The sequence below is a fragment of the Lissotriton vulgaris genome, chromosome 7 (genome assembly GCF_964263255.1).
Source record: "Lissotriton vulgaris chromosome 7, aLisVul1.2, whole genome shotgun sequence".
Lineage (NCBI taxonomy): Eukaryota > Metazoa > Chordata > Amphibia > Caudata > Salamandridae > Lissotriton > Lissotriton vulgaris.
Genome location: NC_141695.1, coordinates 823,366,028 through 823,382,937, shown reverse-complemented (window position 1 = coordinate 823,382,937; position 16,910 = coordinate 823,366,028). Strand labels below are relative to the sequence as shown.

Genomic DNA, 16,910 nt, shown 5'->3' with positions numbered 1-16,910 from the left:
GCCTCTGACCTCACGCCTCGCGGAACCCGCTGCGCGGGTCCCGCTTCGCCAAGGGGCGCCTGGAACTTGGGAGCTGCCGTTGTTGGGACAGACCAGGGCTAAGGGCTGTGAGGGCTGCGAGCAGGAGGGGCTGGACTCAGTTTCCCAAGAGTCACTGCTCAGCTCCGCCCGCAACACCTGGGCCGCTCTCCCTCATCGCCACGCCCTTACCCATTACCCAATTGTATCCTAGGCCATAAGTAAGTGCACGAACACCGCTGCGCGGGAGCGCGCGGGAGCGTCCCGGGAGAAGCCCGGGACAAGGGCGGGACTGTCTTTGGCCGTCAGTGGCCGAAGGAGGCTGGGCTGGGCCCACTCTCTTGATCCCCCTTTGTGTTACAACTAAGGCAATGCCTTCGCCCCCACCACGGGAAACCCCCTCAAGGGATGGCGCCTCCAGCTCTGGGACTTTGGATAATTACTTTAAACCCACTAAAGGAGAAATGGACAAGGAAAGCTCGCTTGAGAAGCGTAGGGTGGAGCGCAGGCGCTCCATTGAATCTATGAAAACTAGGCCCTTGACCGATATCATTCTGTATCCCACCACTCAAGAGGAAGGCACTCCACCCAGCAGTCTAATTAAATCGACACTCGAGGACTTCCCCGTCTTACTAAGGGAAATTCCTTCTACTCCAGGGATAGCGCTTGGAAAAAACACAGAGCCAGCCCCTCTTGAGTTCTCCCATACCCCTGTTAACCTGGTAACTCAAACCCCACCTACGCAATTGGCTAATAAGAGCAAGTCCAAATTAAATGTAGTGGCGGAGTTACATAGGCCCCCACCCAGTAAACGTGCTCGGAAAACAGTGGGAGGGCGGGGGAAATCCAAAATATCACATCTTGACTTTGGCAAGAAACGCACTAACACCGCTCTATCGGGGAAGCCTACGGAGATAGTGCCTACCATTCTACCGCCTATGCCCCCAAACCCCAGTATAACGGCCACCACTAAAGAACCAGAGGTAATTTCATCAAACTTAAACCTCCCACTCTCTGCCAAAGGGAGCATTGAATTCCTACTCCGCTCCCTTTTGCAGCCCATTACCGACAGCTTAAAAAAAGTCGAGATCAGGCTCACCCTACTAGAAACTTCTCTTACCACTTTGAACACTCTAGTAAGTAAGCAGACAAAGCTAGTGGGAACCCATTCCTTTGCTGGGGATCCTTCCAAAGCAGAAGCTGCAACTAATGCCAATAAAGCCCCCCCCAGAAACCCGCCGCCTGCCCCCCCTCGGCAACCCCTTATGGCCATCCAACTCCAGGCACGGCACAATAACCAAAGCAACAGACCTACCCACCCAGTGGACCTAGCCTCCCATAGCTCTCAAATAGAGTCCTCTGGAATACATCAAGATCAGGTTAACGCCCCCCCACCCACGCCCGTTTGCCCAACTCCCAGACCACGAAGGCCAGACCTCCCGCCTGAAGCTAATAGATTAATGGTGGTCTTAGCTGGTGCCCCCCACTTAAGATCAGGGGAAAATGAGGACTACCAATCCCTTAAGAAAAAGGTAATCAAATGGCTTAACTGGAACCGACCCTTGCCATCCCATTTTAACAACGAAATCATCATGGTGAGAAGGGTTCCATGGCTAGGGAAGACCAGGAAAACCATAGTGGGGGACTGTATTATGGTAACCTTTAAGGATCCGGGCACGGTACGACACATTTGTGGAGGAATGAACCGATCCCTTGATTCCACCATACAGACCCTCCCAGTATCTTTTTTCTTCCCCCCGATTCCCAGGCACCAGGTCCCAAAACACGATGACTGGACAAGGGTGGAACACAGACGTAAACATAAAGGCTTTCTACAACGCCCGTACTTCCAACCGCCGGAAACACCTTTTTGCGATTTTAATCGCTTTAACTGCCTGAACGGTTTGGATGGGGTCGACTGACTTACCGTCTGTAAGACAGTGCCAGGGGTCTCGGGCTCCTGTGGCCCCCTGGAACCCCCCACTGTGTCCTCCGGTTCAATTTCTGGCCCCCTGAATGATCCAGCTGCTTCAGACCATGGCAGAACCGAATCTTCTCACCAAGCCACTGATGGGGTAGTTGTTGCTGAGGGGATAACTACGGTTCCTTTCCTTGTGGGCAATGGTGCGCCAAGACCACCGGTGCCACATGCATCTTTTGCTGCCCCCACTACAGGTCCCGCAATTGAAGTGGGGCATGGACTCACCTCCTCCAACCCCCATCGTATGGCATCTGCCACCTCCGAACATTTGAAGATAATTTCCTGGAACATCGCGGGATTAGCTAACAAACTGGAAGAGCCGGCTTGGGCAAAGTACATAGAAACTGGTGACATATGCATGTTCCAGGAAACCTGGGCCAGAGAGGACTATGGACATCAAGGCTATTCGTCATTTTTCATCCCAGCAAGGTGGGAAGGCAAAGGCCGCCCATCAGGGGGCCTTACGACGTGGGTTGCTGCGCACCTGGGCTGTGTGGCCACACGGCTCCCATTCAACTCTGATGACATCCTTGCGGTCTTATTAACATGGCCAAACAAAGCTAACCTCCTGCTGGTCAACATCTATTCCAGGCCGATGGGAATGGCAAAAGAATCATCGACCTTTGATGAACTCTCGAACTTCTTATCTGAACTGTCGATTGATTCATATTATGTGGTGGGTGGGGACTTTAACTCTCACTTTGAGCCACTCCCCGGCCTCCAGGAAGGGTTCTTATCAGAAGAAGAAGTTAGGTGGGCAGTACCATGGGTTGATGTGCCATCTCCGAAAGCTTGGACCCCACTGGCACTGCAAATCACTGCCCTTACGTTAAGGTTTGGACTCAGAGCGTGTAATGGGCGAATTAAATCCGATATACCAGGCAAAAATACTTACAATCGGCGGGGAAGAGAGTCTCATTTGGACTATGTCCTGGTCCAATTGGCGAGATGGTCAACAATACAGGACTTCAGGGTAATAGACAGGTTGGACAGTGACCACAATGCCCTCTAGTTAGACCTTGCCCATCCAGCACCTCAGGCCCCAGTGACCCATGAGGAAGGGAATCGCCCCACGCTCCTCCTAGATAACAGTAGGAGAAGAATTAGGTGGGAGCATATGGTCACAAGCAAGGATAAACTCCCACTGCTTTATGCAGAGATTACTCCCATCCTGGAAACTGTTGGGGATCTTGACAGTGTGGCAAATAAAATAGATATAAGGAGCAAACTGTTTGTTGCCCATGAGGAACTTATAAAAGTTGCGGCACCCCACTTTACTCGTAACATACGAAAGCCAAGGGAGAGGTGCCAAGGTAAAACACAATGGTATAATGTAGCCTGTAGACGGGCCAAAACAGAACTCCTTGGAGCAATTAAGGAGAGCACAGGAGGGGAACGCCTTAAGCAACGCAGGCAAGCTTACAAGAAGCTTCTTGCCCAGGCCAAAATAGAATGGGAGGAAAATCAGTGGGAAGAACTTACAAAGGCCCTAGCAATTCAAGATCAACGCCTGTTCTGGAGAATTGTGAATGGGGGATCAGGGAGTCTACACTCGGCAGTGGAGCCTAACATAGCTCCTGGAGTGTGGCAGGCCCACTTCCAGTCCCTATATAGCGCTGAGTCCGGAGAACTCCCTGCGCCAATCGAACCGGAGAGGCTGGGCCCTCAGGCGGATCCAATAACACTGAGAGAGGTCACTGCTGCTATTTCAGGCCTGGCTTCGGGGAAGGCGCCTGGACTGGATGGGCTACCGGGAGACCTGTTCAAGCAGGAGCCCACCGTCTGGGCGCCTTACCTCGCTGCTCTTTTTAACGGTATCCTCGGTGGGATGGAAATCCCCAGTACTTGGCTGGGGGCTGAGGTGGTCCCGATTTTCAAAAAGGGATCCCCCCTCCTCCCAGCCAACTACAGACCGATTAGTCTGATAGACGTAGCGCAGAAGCTGTTCGGTAGGGTTCTCCTGAATAGGCTTCAGGACTGGATAGAGGAGGTGGGCGCCCTCAGTCCCTATCAGGCAGGATTTAGGAAAGGGGTATCGACTGTGGACCAGGTTTTTAGATTGAATCTGGTCTATTGGAGGACAGTGAGGTTCGAGGGCGGTAGTTTGTACACGATTTTCGTGGACCTACGGGCCGCCTTCGACCTCGTGCCCAGGGGAAAACTTTGGATCATCTTGGCAGGGATGGGCGTACCGCCAGATATTTTATTGACCTTGCAGAGGTTGCATCATAACAATTATGCCCAGGTGAGGTGTGGGAGGTCGGGGGAACTGACTGATAGATTCCCCGTTGGCAGAGGGGTAAGACAGGGCTGTGTGCTGGCGCCGACCCTGTTTTGCCTCTTTGTCAACGGGGTAATCGCCCATCTTAACGCCACCGACTACACAGATGCCCCCAAATTAAATGGCAACAGTGTGCCCGCAATAATGTTCGCGGATGACACATTGTTAATATCTAAAACACCCATGGGCATCCAAAGGATACTCGATGCCTTTGTGGCCTTCTGCCAGGATAGAGGGTTGGAAATCAACGCCACAAAAACCAAATATATGGTATTGAATCCAAGCCCCAAACAGCGCCCGAATCCCCAACTGGGAGCAGTGCGGCTGGAAAGAGTAGCCACGTTTGAATATCTCGGCGTGACGCTCAACGAAAATATGACCTGGGGGACCCATCAGAGCAGGGCTAACCTTAAATTAGTGCAAATTACCGGGGGTATATCCCGGATGATGACTGGTTCGACCTACCGCCCACTGGGGGCCTTAATTCAGATATATAAAGCCCAGGCCAGGGGGGCGATCTTGTACGGGGCTGAATTGTGGGGCCACATTCCATGTCGGAACCTGTCTTCCACGGAAAATAGGTTTATAAGACAAATAACCGCACTTCCCCCTAGCACTCCACTCCTTCCTCTGAGGCTTGATCTAGGGCTACGGCCACTTGCCGACGAGATAAGTCTAAGACCCATTGCCTTCTGGCGCAGGCTATGGAGCGGCGATGATCTCGCCGACTATAGGGCGGAATTGGCCGAACTATTAAAGCACCCCAAGGCGCTCAGTATTCCCTGGGTCAAAAACATCCAGTCAATTTGCACCGATCTGGGGCTCCCTGAATTGTGGACCGAACCAGCGAATACAGCACCAGGAATCTCTAAGAGATCCCTGGCGAATCTGTATCACGAACACAAAAGGGCAGGGGCCTTAGCTACCCAGACAGAGGGGTCCCTCTCTTCCATATTCCTGCAAACTAAGGATCTCTACAGATTTAAGAAGGCTTTCGATCCCATATATCCCATACTCTCCAGAAAGTTATTTCTCCAGTGGAGATACGGTACATTGCCTTTTCGGTCCTTCTCAAGTACCTGGTTACAAGTCCCTTCCACCAAATACTGTCCTCTTTGCGTTGATAAAGAGGAAAATGATTTGCATGTGATCTTTTTCTGCCCAGCCTATAAGGCAGCCAGAATGCATTGGCTGCTTCCCTTGATTAAGAATTTGGGTGGCAGGGAATATACACCTATGTACAGGATTTTAAAATCCGATGTTTCTGGCCCAACCGTTTTTGCACTTTCCAAATTCTTTACGAATGTTTGGTATACGCGTATTCGTCTTTTAAAAAATGCTGGGTAGACTTTAGAATCACTTCAATTCTTAATAACTGTTTTTATTGTCTGTGTTGATCTTAAAATCATGTATTGATGTTTTAACAAATCTGACAGAATTCATGTGATTTTATTGTATGTGCATCTTTTATGACCAAATGGTCGAAATAAAGATTGGAAAATGAAAAATGAAAATGAATAATAGACGTCCCAATAGAATAGTGCTTTAAAAACATCCTGAGGATACCAAGTTAGAGTTCCTCACGAGATCAACAGTCAGAGGTTCGTTGTACAGTCCAATTTGTTGCTGAAACGAAACATGGGCCGCAATTGAGAAATGCATTCATCAGAGTTTCTTAAACGGAATCATTGGCCACCGTCACCAGATAAGCGCCAAGATTGCTCGCTAATCTGTGGGGATGGAAAGTGCTTGAAATGGTCGAAATAATGACCAAAAAAGATAAAATTTCACACCTAGGGAGAAAATAGGGAGTTATATTTCCTCCACAGAGTGAGTACCTCGCTACGAATAGGGCGAGATTCCAAATTGAATAAATGGGACCGTTCGCAGAATAGCACTTCCAATATGTGCAGCGGCCAATTACAAACATAAATGCGGCACCTGTAGTCGGGCACCAGGATCGCAAAGCACCGTAGGTTACTGGTGTTGCCGATGAAGATCACATTAGACAAGATGAATAAAAGACTGTCTTTGCTCAAACGTTTTCTGTGGACTGAAGCTGGTGAGAGTTTTCAGTCACTTGCTCATGACACAAGATCTGCTTTATCTCTGTGATCAGTTACACATTCATGCATTGTCTCACATGGACCAAAAAGGGCATCCTTTGTAGGACACGCTACTTGTACTTTTCGGACATAGACAGACCCAATAATGAGTACTTTAGCAGTCTAAAGACACCTCTGATGGAAGCCTGAGATAAATTGATATCTGAGCTACCGTAGATGTCTTTTGATATACATCATGTCACCTGTCACGTTACATGTATTTTCCCTGTCTCTCCATTTAGTCTTTTTCCTTTAATTCCTTGTATTCTGACACCTGCCATGCAGTTGCCAGTGATTCCACTTAGAACTGGAATTCATTCCATTCTGTTCCTGTTTGAACACTGAACAGTACTGCACTTTGTGGATTAAACTTCTTCAAACTCCATCTGGATTTATTGCATCTTTTTATAGGATTTTACACTGGCGACGAAGATGGGATACGAACCCACGCATATCATTAGTCACGGAAACAACACTAACAACGCTGTCATATATACGTCAATACACACAACTGTGTATAATTAACTGCATCTGCATGTTTCACTGTTGTATACAACTTGGAAAGTACTTGAACTATATTGCATATCGCGCGGATGTGCACAGCTAGAAGGTATTTGAACTATTATCTCATATCACGCTGATGTGCGAAGCTGGTAAATTTATTCATTTACTGTCATTACTATAATGAAAAAAATATTTATATCTATTTATTGTCATTGGTAAAAATGTGTACATACTGTTTCCAGGTTAAAGTAAGCTTGTAAAATGGTGTACAATCTACCATGCAATTTGAACCTCCTGCTAAATTATTGCAAACTAAAGGTGACCCTCATATTCCCTGGTCTAGGTGGAAAGAGGAGTTTTTGACATATATGAAGGCTATTGATGAGGATTGGATGGGGAATTAAAGAAAAAAATATTTTTTACTTCATTGCTTAGGATCTGAAGGGCAGGGTGTGTTCAGGACTCTACCGATTGTCCAAGGCGAATTAAATATCTTTGATGAGGCACTTATGCAAATGGAGACTAGGCTGAAGCCCACTACCAGTATTGCGCTTAATAGATACACTTTTTTCACGCGCTCACAAAAGGACTCGGAGTCCTTTGATGATTTTTGTTCTAACTGCCCTCACATCCCTTGTTGTTTTGTGTCATTTTGGAATTATAGCAGACGAGATGATCAGGGACCAAATAATTGTTAATGTTAGAAACAAAAAAACACAAGAACAGTTGTGGGTTTTGGGTAATCCCAATTTGCATGACACCATAGCCACTGCTAAAGCGTTCGAACAGTCTGAAAGATGGATGAAGATAATTGAGGATGTGAACTCTAAGGGTGATAAATGTTACAAGAATATGGATGAAGTTTGTGCTGTGAGTACCTCTCGAACGTTTCCTCAAGTGCGGAAGAATAGTGACAGTAACATTGTGTGCTATAGATGTGGTAGCTTCACTCGCGTTGCTTCCTTTAAATTTTATACTGCCATAGGGAAGGAATGTATTAAATGTGGAAAACTTGGACATTTTGCCAGGGCGTGTAAGGATGACAAGAAGAGAGTGATTAACAAAGGGAGGACACTTCCCGCAAAGAATAGTGAAGTCTCTTGTATGAGATGTGCGCACATTTCTGATGATGATGCCTCTAATGAAAAAGGTATTGTTGTATCTATTATGGATATTTGAGCTCTTGAGGGTGAGATTTTGAACTCACCAAATGTGTTGTTCGTTTCTTGAACGAAAAGTTAGAACTCATGGCAGACTCAGGCTCCCCGTGGTCGATTGTTACTGAAATTTTTTTTAATGAAAAATGTAGTAATGCTGTATCTACCAATGATCTTTGTTTCTCAGATATCATTGCTAAAAGTTTTGATGGCTCGACCATCGACCTGATGGGGAATATTGCCTCTGATGTTATGTTTAAAGAGAGAACTGCTTTTATAAAGTTATATGTAGCCAAAAAGGGAGTGAACGTGTTGGGATGGAAAGACCAATGGAGATTAGGGATTATACTCAATCCTCGCAGTGAGAAACCTGTCATGGTAGTTGAAGACAGTGCCAATGTTAAACTTATTGAGGATGAATTCCTTGTAGTTTTTTCTGGAAGATTAGGAAAGCTCAAGGGTTTCACTCATTTAATTAACCTCAAGCAGGGTGCTTCTCCTGTCAGACAAAAATGTAGAAACGTTCCCATTAATGTAAGGGAAGAGTTAGGAGATGCTTTGAAAGAGATGTTGGATGGAGGTATGATTGAAGAAGTGGAATCGTCCAAATGGGGGTCTCCGATTTTCTTGGCATGCAAACCCGATAAATTGTTGGGATTATGTATTGACCTCAGAGCTTTGAATGCTAACATTCTGGTTGACTGCCACCCATAGCCAAACATCAACAAGGTTATAAGCTTGCTTGGAGGTGCCACAATCTTCTCCACCCTTGATCTACGATCTGCATATCATCAAATAGAACTAGCCAAGGAGTCACGCCATATCACAGCTTTCATCACACCCCAAGGATTGTTTCAATTCAAAAGAATGCCCTTTGGGTTGGCGTTGGCAGCCTCTGTCTTCCAGAGGTCAATGTGTCATCTGTTCAAGGATTTGCAGTCATTTGTGAAGTGTTTTCAGGCTGATATTCTTATATTTTCACTGGATAAGAAAACGCATACGGATCATCTAAGGAGCGTGTGTGGAGTCCTCAAGGAGTATAGTTTGACTCTCAAGAAGAGCAAGTGCAAATTGTATCAAGAGTCAGTTGAATATTTAGGGCACACCTTATCTAAAGAGGGTGTGGTGCCTAAAAAGTCTCTTGTTAATGCCATTTTGAAAGCACCTGCTCCTGAGAGTAAAGATAAACTTCTTTCCTGTCCAGGTTTATGTCAATACTATAGAAAATTCATCAAGAACTTTGCCTCTAAAATGGAGCCCTAAAGAGAACTTACAAGGAAAAATGTTGAATTTATGTGGGGGGACGCAACAAAAGGCTTTCGAGAATATCAAACCAGAGATGATACCTGCCCCACGTTGAAACCTTATTGCATGAACAAGACGTGTAAACTCACAGTAGATGCAAGTGTTTATGGCTTGGGATGTGTTTTGTTTCAACCTGGCAGAGAAGAATAGAACGTAGCATTTGCCTCCCGCACACTCAACCTCACTGAGAGGCATTATGCAGCAATTGAAAGGGAATTACTAGCCTGCGTCTGGTCAGTGGAACATTTCCGCAACTATATTTGGGGTGCACATTTCATCTTGAGAATTGACTACAAGCCTTTAGTGTCCATTTTGTCTCTGGGAGGGGGTCTAAATGCTACTGCCCGCATAGCAAGACTAATGTCCTATTTACAGGAATACAGTTTTGCAGTGGAATAGGTCCCAGGAAAAGTTCATGTTATAGCTGATTGTCTGTCAAGACTCCCATGTGATACGACTGAAATGTGTGACGATGATGAGGTTGTTGCTAATATTTGTGAAATAGTGTCCGGGAAATTTAGTTATTTTTCCGAAGATAGGTGGAAGTGTACCATGTGTGGTGATGATGTGTTACGTAAAGTCATTGATTACACCACAAAAGGTTGGCCCTCCAAAGCTGAAAAATCAGCTGAAGTATTTCCTTTTTGGAAAATCTCCAGTGAACTAGTTATCAAAGGAGATCTCATTTTCAGGCAAGGGAAATGCTTTCCATATTTTATCTGTAGCTCACGAAAGTATTTTGGGAATGTCGTCCATGAAGAGATTAGTCAGATCTGTATTTTGGTGGCCTGGCGTAGACAGATTTGTAGACAGGATTGTGAGGGAATGCCCCGAGTGCGTGAATAGTAAGAAAATGTTGAAATGTGATCCTGCTCCCCTTATTCCTGTTGAATGGCTTGAGTTTCCATGGCAAAAGATCAGTTGAGACATTGCCGTCCTTTCAATTTCTTGCCTCAAGGCTTCAGAATTGCCTTGGTGATGGTTGATTACCACTCGAAATGGCCTGAGGTCAAACTAGTACCATATACCAATTCTGAGATTGTCATTGTGTTCTTCAAGGAAGTTTTTGCCCGTGAAGGTTACCCAGAAGTTCTTATCACCGATAATGGTGTACAGATGAAGTCTTGTGAGATGGCTGACTTCCTTGCCTTTTTTAATATTCACCATGTTACCCCAGCCTTGTACGAACCTCAAGGTAATGGCCAAGCAGAGAGATACAATAGAGTTCTTAAACAAGACATTCTGTGGGCACCTAATTTTGGGCCTCAGTGTAAAGACACGCTGAGAGAGAAGTTATGGCTAAACCGTATAAATCCACATTCCACTTCTGAAGTCTCTCCTTTCCAATTACTTAAAGGGATGGAACCGGTCTCCAAATTGTGACCATGGTGGTTTAAAAAAATGGTAAATACCCATACCCATAGTTATATGGTCAACAAAGAGGATGTGGCCCTTAAGGTGAAAGAAAAGTAAGAGAAAAGTAAACATTATTATGGATCAGGATACGTAAACCAGGTATTTTACTTAAAGGTGAAATGAAATTTGGTAGACCCATCAAAATTGTCATGATCAATCACAACAGCATTGTCACCCCACATGGCAAGGTTTGGAATGTCAAAAGAGTGGCCAAATATGTAAGTGTTCCTTCTTGAATTTTCCTAATGGGGGAAATGTGCTACATTACATGTATTTTCCCTGTGTCTCCATTTAGTCCTTTCCCTTTAATTCCCTTGTATACTTTTAATTCTGGCATCTGCCATGCAGTTGACAGTGATTCCACTTAGAACTGGAATTCACTTCATTCCGTTTCTGCCTGTACACTGAACAGTACTGTGTGTGCCTTGTGGATGAAACTTCTTTAAACTCCCTCTGGATTTATTGCATCTTTTTATGGGGTTTTACATCACCTTAAAACACAGCAGTGATTAAATACTTTTGAAAAGTTGAGATGGGTTTTTGCATAAAAATAGCAAAATATGTTTGCTAAAATTAGATTAGGTCCACTGATAGGTGTAGGAAGGATTTCAAACTGTATAAGAGTTAAAGGGTGAGACACCTCCAGATTCAACAACAGGTGATAGTGGCAGATAACAGGGTAGTTGCTATCAGACAATCATCCCTGTTTGAAAAGCTCTGCAGGACTTATTTTATCCCTAAAAGGGTCATTTCTGATCAACTGCATTAAACAATTAGTGAAGATGGCACTATGAAATGAAATGGGGTTTGAACTTAGTGGTGGACATTATGTCAAAGAATGTGCAAAATGCCTCGAGATGTGTACAACATTATACAATTACAAACAATTTGATATAATAACCCTGGAAGCAGTAAAATGCCATCCTCATGCCATGGAGGGGATATTGCTGAGCAACATAGATGATTATTCTGCCCAAAATGGAAGATTGAAAAATTGGGCAAAACATTGGCTGGCTGATTCCGGAACACCCAGCGCTTATAATTGTTGAGACTAAAAGTTAGAAAATATGACTAGACCCAAACAAAGACTTATATATCCATGGCAGCATAGATGACAAATGCTTTTTGTTTGCAGTGGTAAGGAACCCTGGAATAGGGGCTTCGGCTCAGAGAATGTGCAGTATACTCCGCATGGGATTGCTTACCTGCTCAGTAAATAACGTCCTTGAAAAATTCAGACACCCGATTCCCACTCTTGGGGCATGTATTGGTGGACCTCTATTTGAATATAAGGCCTATTACATTTCTTTAAAAAGAAAAGTTGTAAGTTATGTTTTTAAATTGTGAAGCACCCTGCCCAAAAAAAATTCCACAAACTCTCAGGGTATTGTTAATGCAGATAAATAACAGCTTGATATCGCAACCAAAGGAAATAACCCGTTACAGCTCAAAAAACAAATGTTGGCAAATTCACTGAACTTCCCCTGCCACTGGAAACAAAAAACAAGTTATGATTTGGTAGAATATTGCTACAAAAATATTCAAATAAATCGTTACACAGCAACTCAGACTTTTGGAAATTTCTGTTCCATATCTAGTCCATTACAGCCAATTATGTAGCACCCTTTACCTTCCATAAACAGCCCATGGACGTAGGCTCCTTCTCTGGGTGGGGCAGTCATGTCCTCACGGTTTTTTTTTGTCACTTCCACAGAAAGACACATCTTATCAAGTGGCCATTCATTTTTCCTAGCCATGGACTGCATGATGGCCGTCAAAAACGACTGCGGATTGAAGAATCCAGTTAGCCATACTGCATTGGGCAGAAGAAAGTCATTTGTCCAAGCTTCCAGCTCCTGAATATGAGGAATGAAAAGAACAAGTCAGTCAAATGGAAGTGAGAATGAAAAAAAAAAACTCATTTTTTTTTTAGAAGAAACCCAATTTTTCCCCGGTAATTCCAGGGTTGGCCGGCATGGCTCGCGGGTAGTGTCCCGTGGGGGTGGGGAGAGCAGGGTTTCAGAATTTTCTTTTTTAAAACTTACCTCGTGGACAGGTATTGCGTCTTCTATGCTCATGCTCTCCTGAGTCCGCTTCCAGGAACAGGAAGCAGGCAGCCAGGCTCCCACCCTTAAGCCAGCCAATCACAATGCTCCAATGGAGCGTTGTGATTGGTCTGAGTCTGAGCCAGGGGCTGTAGGGGTGGGCATGTTCTCCATGCAGGCTGTAATGCAGCCTGCATGGAGAACAGGGTAGTGCGCATGACTGCAGTCATTACTCACTTGAGTGTGCAAAGCACTCTGCCCCTGCCCTGCTCTGTGAGCAGAGTAGCCCCACCCACCCTCATGCCCGCAAAGGAAACATAACATTATAATAAGTTTCAGTTATTATCATGTTATGTTTCCTCTTCTTGCACTGCTTGAAAGCAGTGGGGCGATGCTCCTCCGCCATAGCGGAGGAGCTGCTACTGCATAATTCCTATTTCGCCTTGCTAAACAATTGATAACCAGAATTGATTTTTGTCCCAAAAAATTAAAATACAGAAAAATAAATAAGTACCTTTTAAAGGAATTTTACAAAACACTGGATTGCCCCTCCAGACATCCCAAATGTTGTTTTCCAATGTGGTCCAGAGTCACACATACAGTCATACATTTCTGCATGGGGATGTTATGTTATGTGTATTTGTAAATCACACTATGACCTGCAAGAATATCCTGGTGCTTAGCAGGTGTGTGAGTATAGACCTGCTTAGGTTCACTTGAAAAGCTAGGTCTTCAGCTTCTCACAGGATGTATTTCATTTGTCCTACACAGGCACTGATAGAGTGTCCTGCAATATGTGCCCCATGTGTACTTTGAAGAGTTAATGGGGGCCACAAGCTGTAAACATGCTTAGCCGAAAGGGCTTCCTCCCAAGAAATGGGAGTCTTTTCCAACCATTACAAAGTCAGGACCTGAAATGATTGACAGGGATGAGATTTTGTAGAAAGGTATGATCCTTCTAGCATGGTTACCCCCACTTTTTGCCTGGTGTCAGTGTGTTTTTAACTTAGTTCTGACTGGGATCCTGCTAATCAGGACCCCCGTCACTGTGCTTTCTTCGTAAACTGACCCTGGTAAGTACTTTGGTACATCCACAATTGGCTACAGGTGTACCCTTGCCAGACCCTAGTACAGAGGTCTTCAAACTTGTGGAAGTTGAGCCCCCCAGCTGAATTCTTTTGGATGTTGGGCCTCCCTACCACCTGAGAGAAATTTCTGGAATCTGGTACACTACATAATCGACTGCCACACGCATATCCCGGGCAATATCCGGCATATAATGTTCAACCTTTTTTAAACCTCTGCGCTGTGTAGGTGGCAGAAGAGCCCATGTGAGTGCACATGAGTCATATGACAGTTTGAGAGTAGGGTAAGAGGAGTGACTGTAGGGTGCGTGAGGTGACCATATGAATTTGGGTGCGGATGTAAGTGCAGAGTGGGACGAATGAATGAATGGTTAGTGATGGGCTTATTTGAGTGAGACTGCAGATTAAGCAGTGAGGGGGACAGTTGAGTGAAGTGCCACATGAGTGCAGGTTGAGTAGTGTGCTTGTATGACTTCAGGGTGAGGTAAAGGGTGAACAGCGCAAGTGCATTGTGAGTGCAGTGATCACTGTGAGTGCAGGGTGAGCGAGTGAATGGTGTGAGTGCATGGGGATCAGTGTGAGTGCAATGTGATCGCTGTGAGTGCAGGGTGAGCGTGAAAGTGAAGGGCGAGAATGAGGAGCGAGTTGTCTGCATGCAAGGTGCATTCCCAGACACTTGAAGTAACTTAGCATGTTATTGACGGCAGGGTAGGGTTTGAGATATAAGTTAAACTTTTGCTATTATGGCATTAACCAGGGATCGAGGGTGGAGGAAATAAATGTGCTGATCTTGCAACAAACTTCCAGATTTATGATTAGTTTTGCCAGCTCATTATTTTGATGTCCCAGGCCGTACACATATAAACAGTCACCTAAAGCTGTATTGTCAGCACTTGTCTGTGCATACTTCAAACAGCAAATATAAATAGAAAGCACTTTTAAGTGTGTTCTAGGGCAGCTTGAATGATCCATGGCTGATAATAAAAAGGAACAAAGACAGAAAAGTCATATTACTAATGAATACATACATTTCTATTTATAACCATATTTAGTGTCAAGACAAGCAATTTGCAGGTTGTTTAAACACATGGCTGGCATTATTTATTTATTTCCACATTTGTTAAGCGCACTGTTACCGAAACGGTGTCCTGGCGCTGAATAGCCACTGTTGTGCGAGAGGAGGGGATTAGTGTGTGAATAGCCAAGTTTTCAGGGCCCGTCTAAAGGGCAGCAGGTCAGACATCTGCCTAAGGGCCAGTGGCAGAGCATTCCACGCCTTAGCTGCTCCAAGGGAGAAACTCCTTCCCCCCCAGCGAGCCTTGCTGGCTTTAGGGACAATGATCAGACCTTGGTTAGCCGACCTAAGTGCCCTAGTCGGTTTGTACCACTGAAAGAAAGAGGTCATACAGTGGGGGCTCAAGCCATTTAATGCTTTAAAAACGACACAGAGGGCCTTGAAGACTATTCTTTTCCGCACTGGCAGCCGGTGAAGTTTTATCAGATCTTGTGCTACCGACGAGAATTTGGAAGTGCTTGTAATTAAGCGGGCCGCCGCATTCTGCAGAATTTGGAGTTTGCTTAACAGCCCCTTTTGGGCATTTAGAAGCAGGCTGTTACAATAGTCTAGTCCGGATATTGCCAATCCTGTTAACACCATTTTTCTGTGTTCATCCGGGATGTAATGCAGTACCTTTAGTATAGTTTTCAAGACATAGTGAATGGATGACGACAGGGCGTTGACTCATCCATGAGTACCCCCAGGTTTTTGACCTTTGTAACTGGAGAGGGGGGTGCCCCCATTTCCTCGGGCCACCACCTTGGGGACCAGAAATTTTCTTTGGCCCCAAATAGTAAGACTTCAGTCTTAGCTGAATTCAATTTTCATATTGCAACTTAAATCCCTTTTAGCCCGGTGGGAGTTGCGCGTCTGCTTGTGTAATTTAAAAAGAAAAAAACGTTCTCTCCTTTCTGGGAAGACCTAACCCTCCCAGGATGGGGTTGAATTTGTAAAGCTGAAATGCTTCAGCTGCAGTGCGAGGCAGGACATCTCCTCTGCTAAAACCGAAAACAAAGAACAGACTAATTTCAGCTACGGTGTAACTTGCAAACATGCCTACAGAGAAGTTAAAGTTTGGAAAGGTCAGCATAAACTTTGAAACTCCTGCTTTAAAATGTTGGTCCCCTATCACAGACAACACTTGAAGCAGCCGTTTAGTTTTCTGAAGACGTACAACCGCCAAACCTGCAAGCAACTCATAATTTTACATTATCTATATAGCTCAAGTTGAGCCCACCCTGAGTATATAAAACCATTACGTTTTTCCAGAACACATCCATACTGGATTTTGCTCCGCATGTGCTCTGTTTGTGCGACTTTATTAACATTCTTAACTCAATGACTCCTTCCTTTTCTCCCCTACCCATGCTCGAGTTGATGCCACAGGTGATCCTTCCTTTTTAGCTACACTGACTATATGCACCTATTAATAGTTCAAAAATCCCACTCTTTTAGTCACACTGATAATAAGTATATATTATTGTTTATTATATTTGTTCCAGTGTTTCTTTGTGCATATTTTATTTATTTCAACATCTCATTGGTTATACTGTACACCATTCATTAATCAGTGCTTAATTTGTGCCAGTGCTTTCCGGTGCTTAGCACCGGAACATGCGTATCCGTGCCAGGTCTACACGCGTCTGCACATCACAAATGGCGTTCATGATATAATTACCTCTCTGACTCGGCACAGGGTGTTGTTCTCATCTCTCGAGTCCCGGTGAGTGTCGCGGCTGTGAGAGTGTGAGCCAAGATTCATGCCTGCATAACCAAGTATTTGTAATTCCTAACACCTCCAAGTACGTGACAGCTAAGATACACAACTCTGGATATCTAGTCCAGACCTTTTGTGTTCTATTGTATCTATGTTACTATGGGCTACTGTATGTTGCGTGACACAGCCTAAATTGCCTCTGTGTGGTTAATAACTTTATTAATAAATAACTTCTCGAT

General features: G+C 44.9%; 1 protein-coding gene across 1 annotated transcript in view; it reads right to left on the bottom strand.

The window, feature by feature from the left end:
* Positions 1–16,910, bottom strand: part of DNAH17 (dynein axonemal heavy chain 17) — a 15,539,113-nt gene that overhangs the window by 248,888 nt on the left and 15,273,315 nt on the right. Inside the window, exon 81 of the mRNA XM_086931082.1 lies at positions 12,398–12,623. Within this exon, the coding sequence (XP_086787208.1) occupies positions 12,398–12,623 (226 nt within the window). The remainder of the gene's footprint in view (positions 1–12,397; positions 12,624–16,910) is intronic.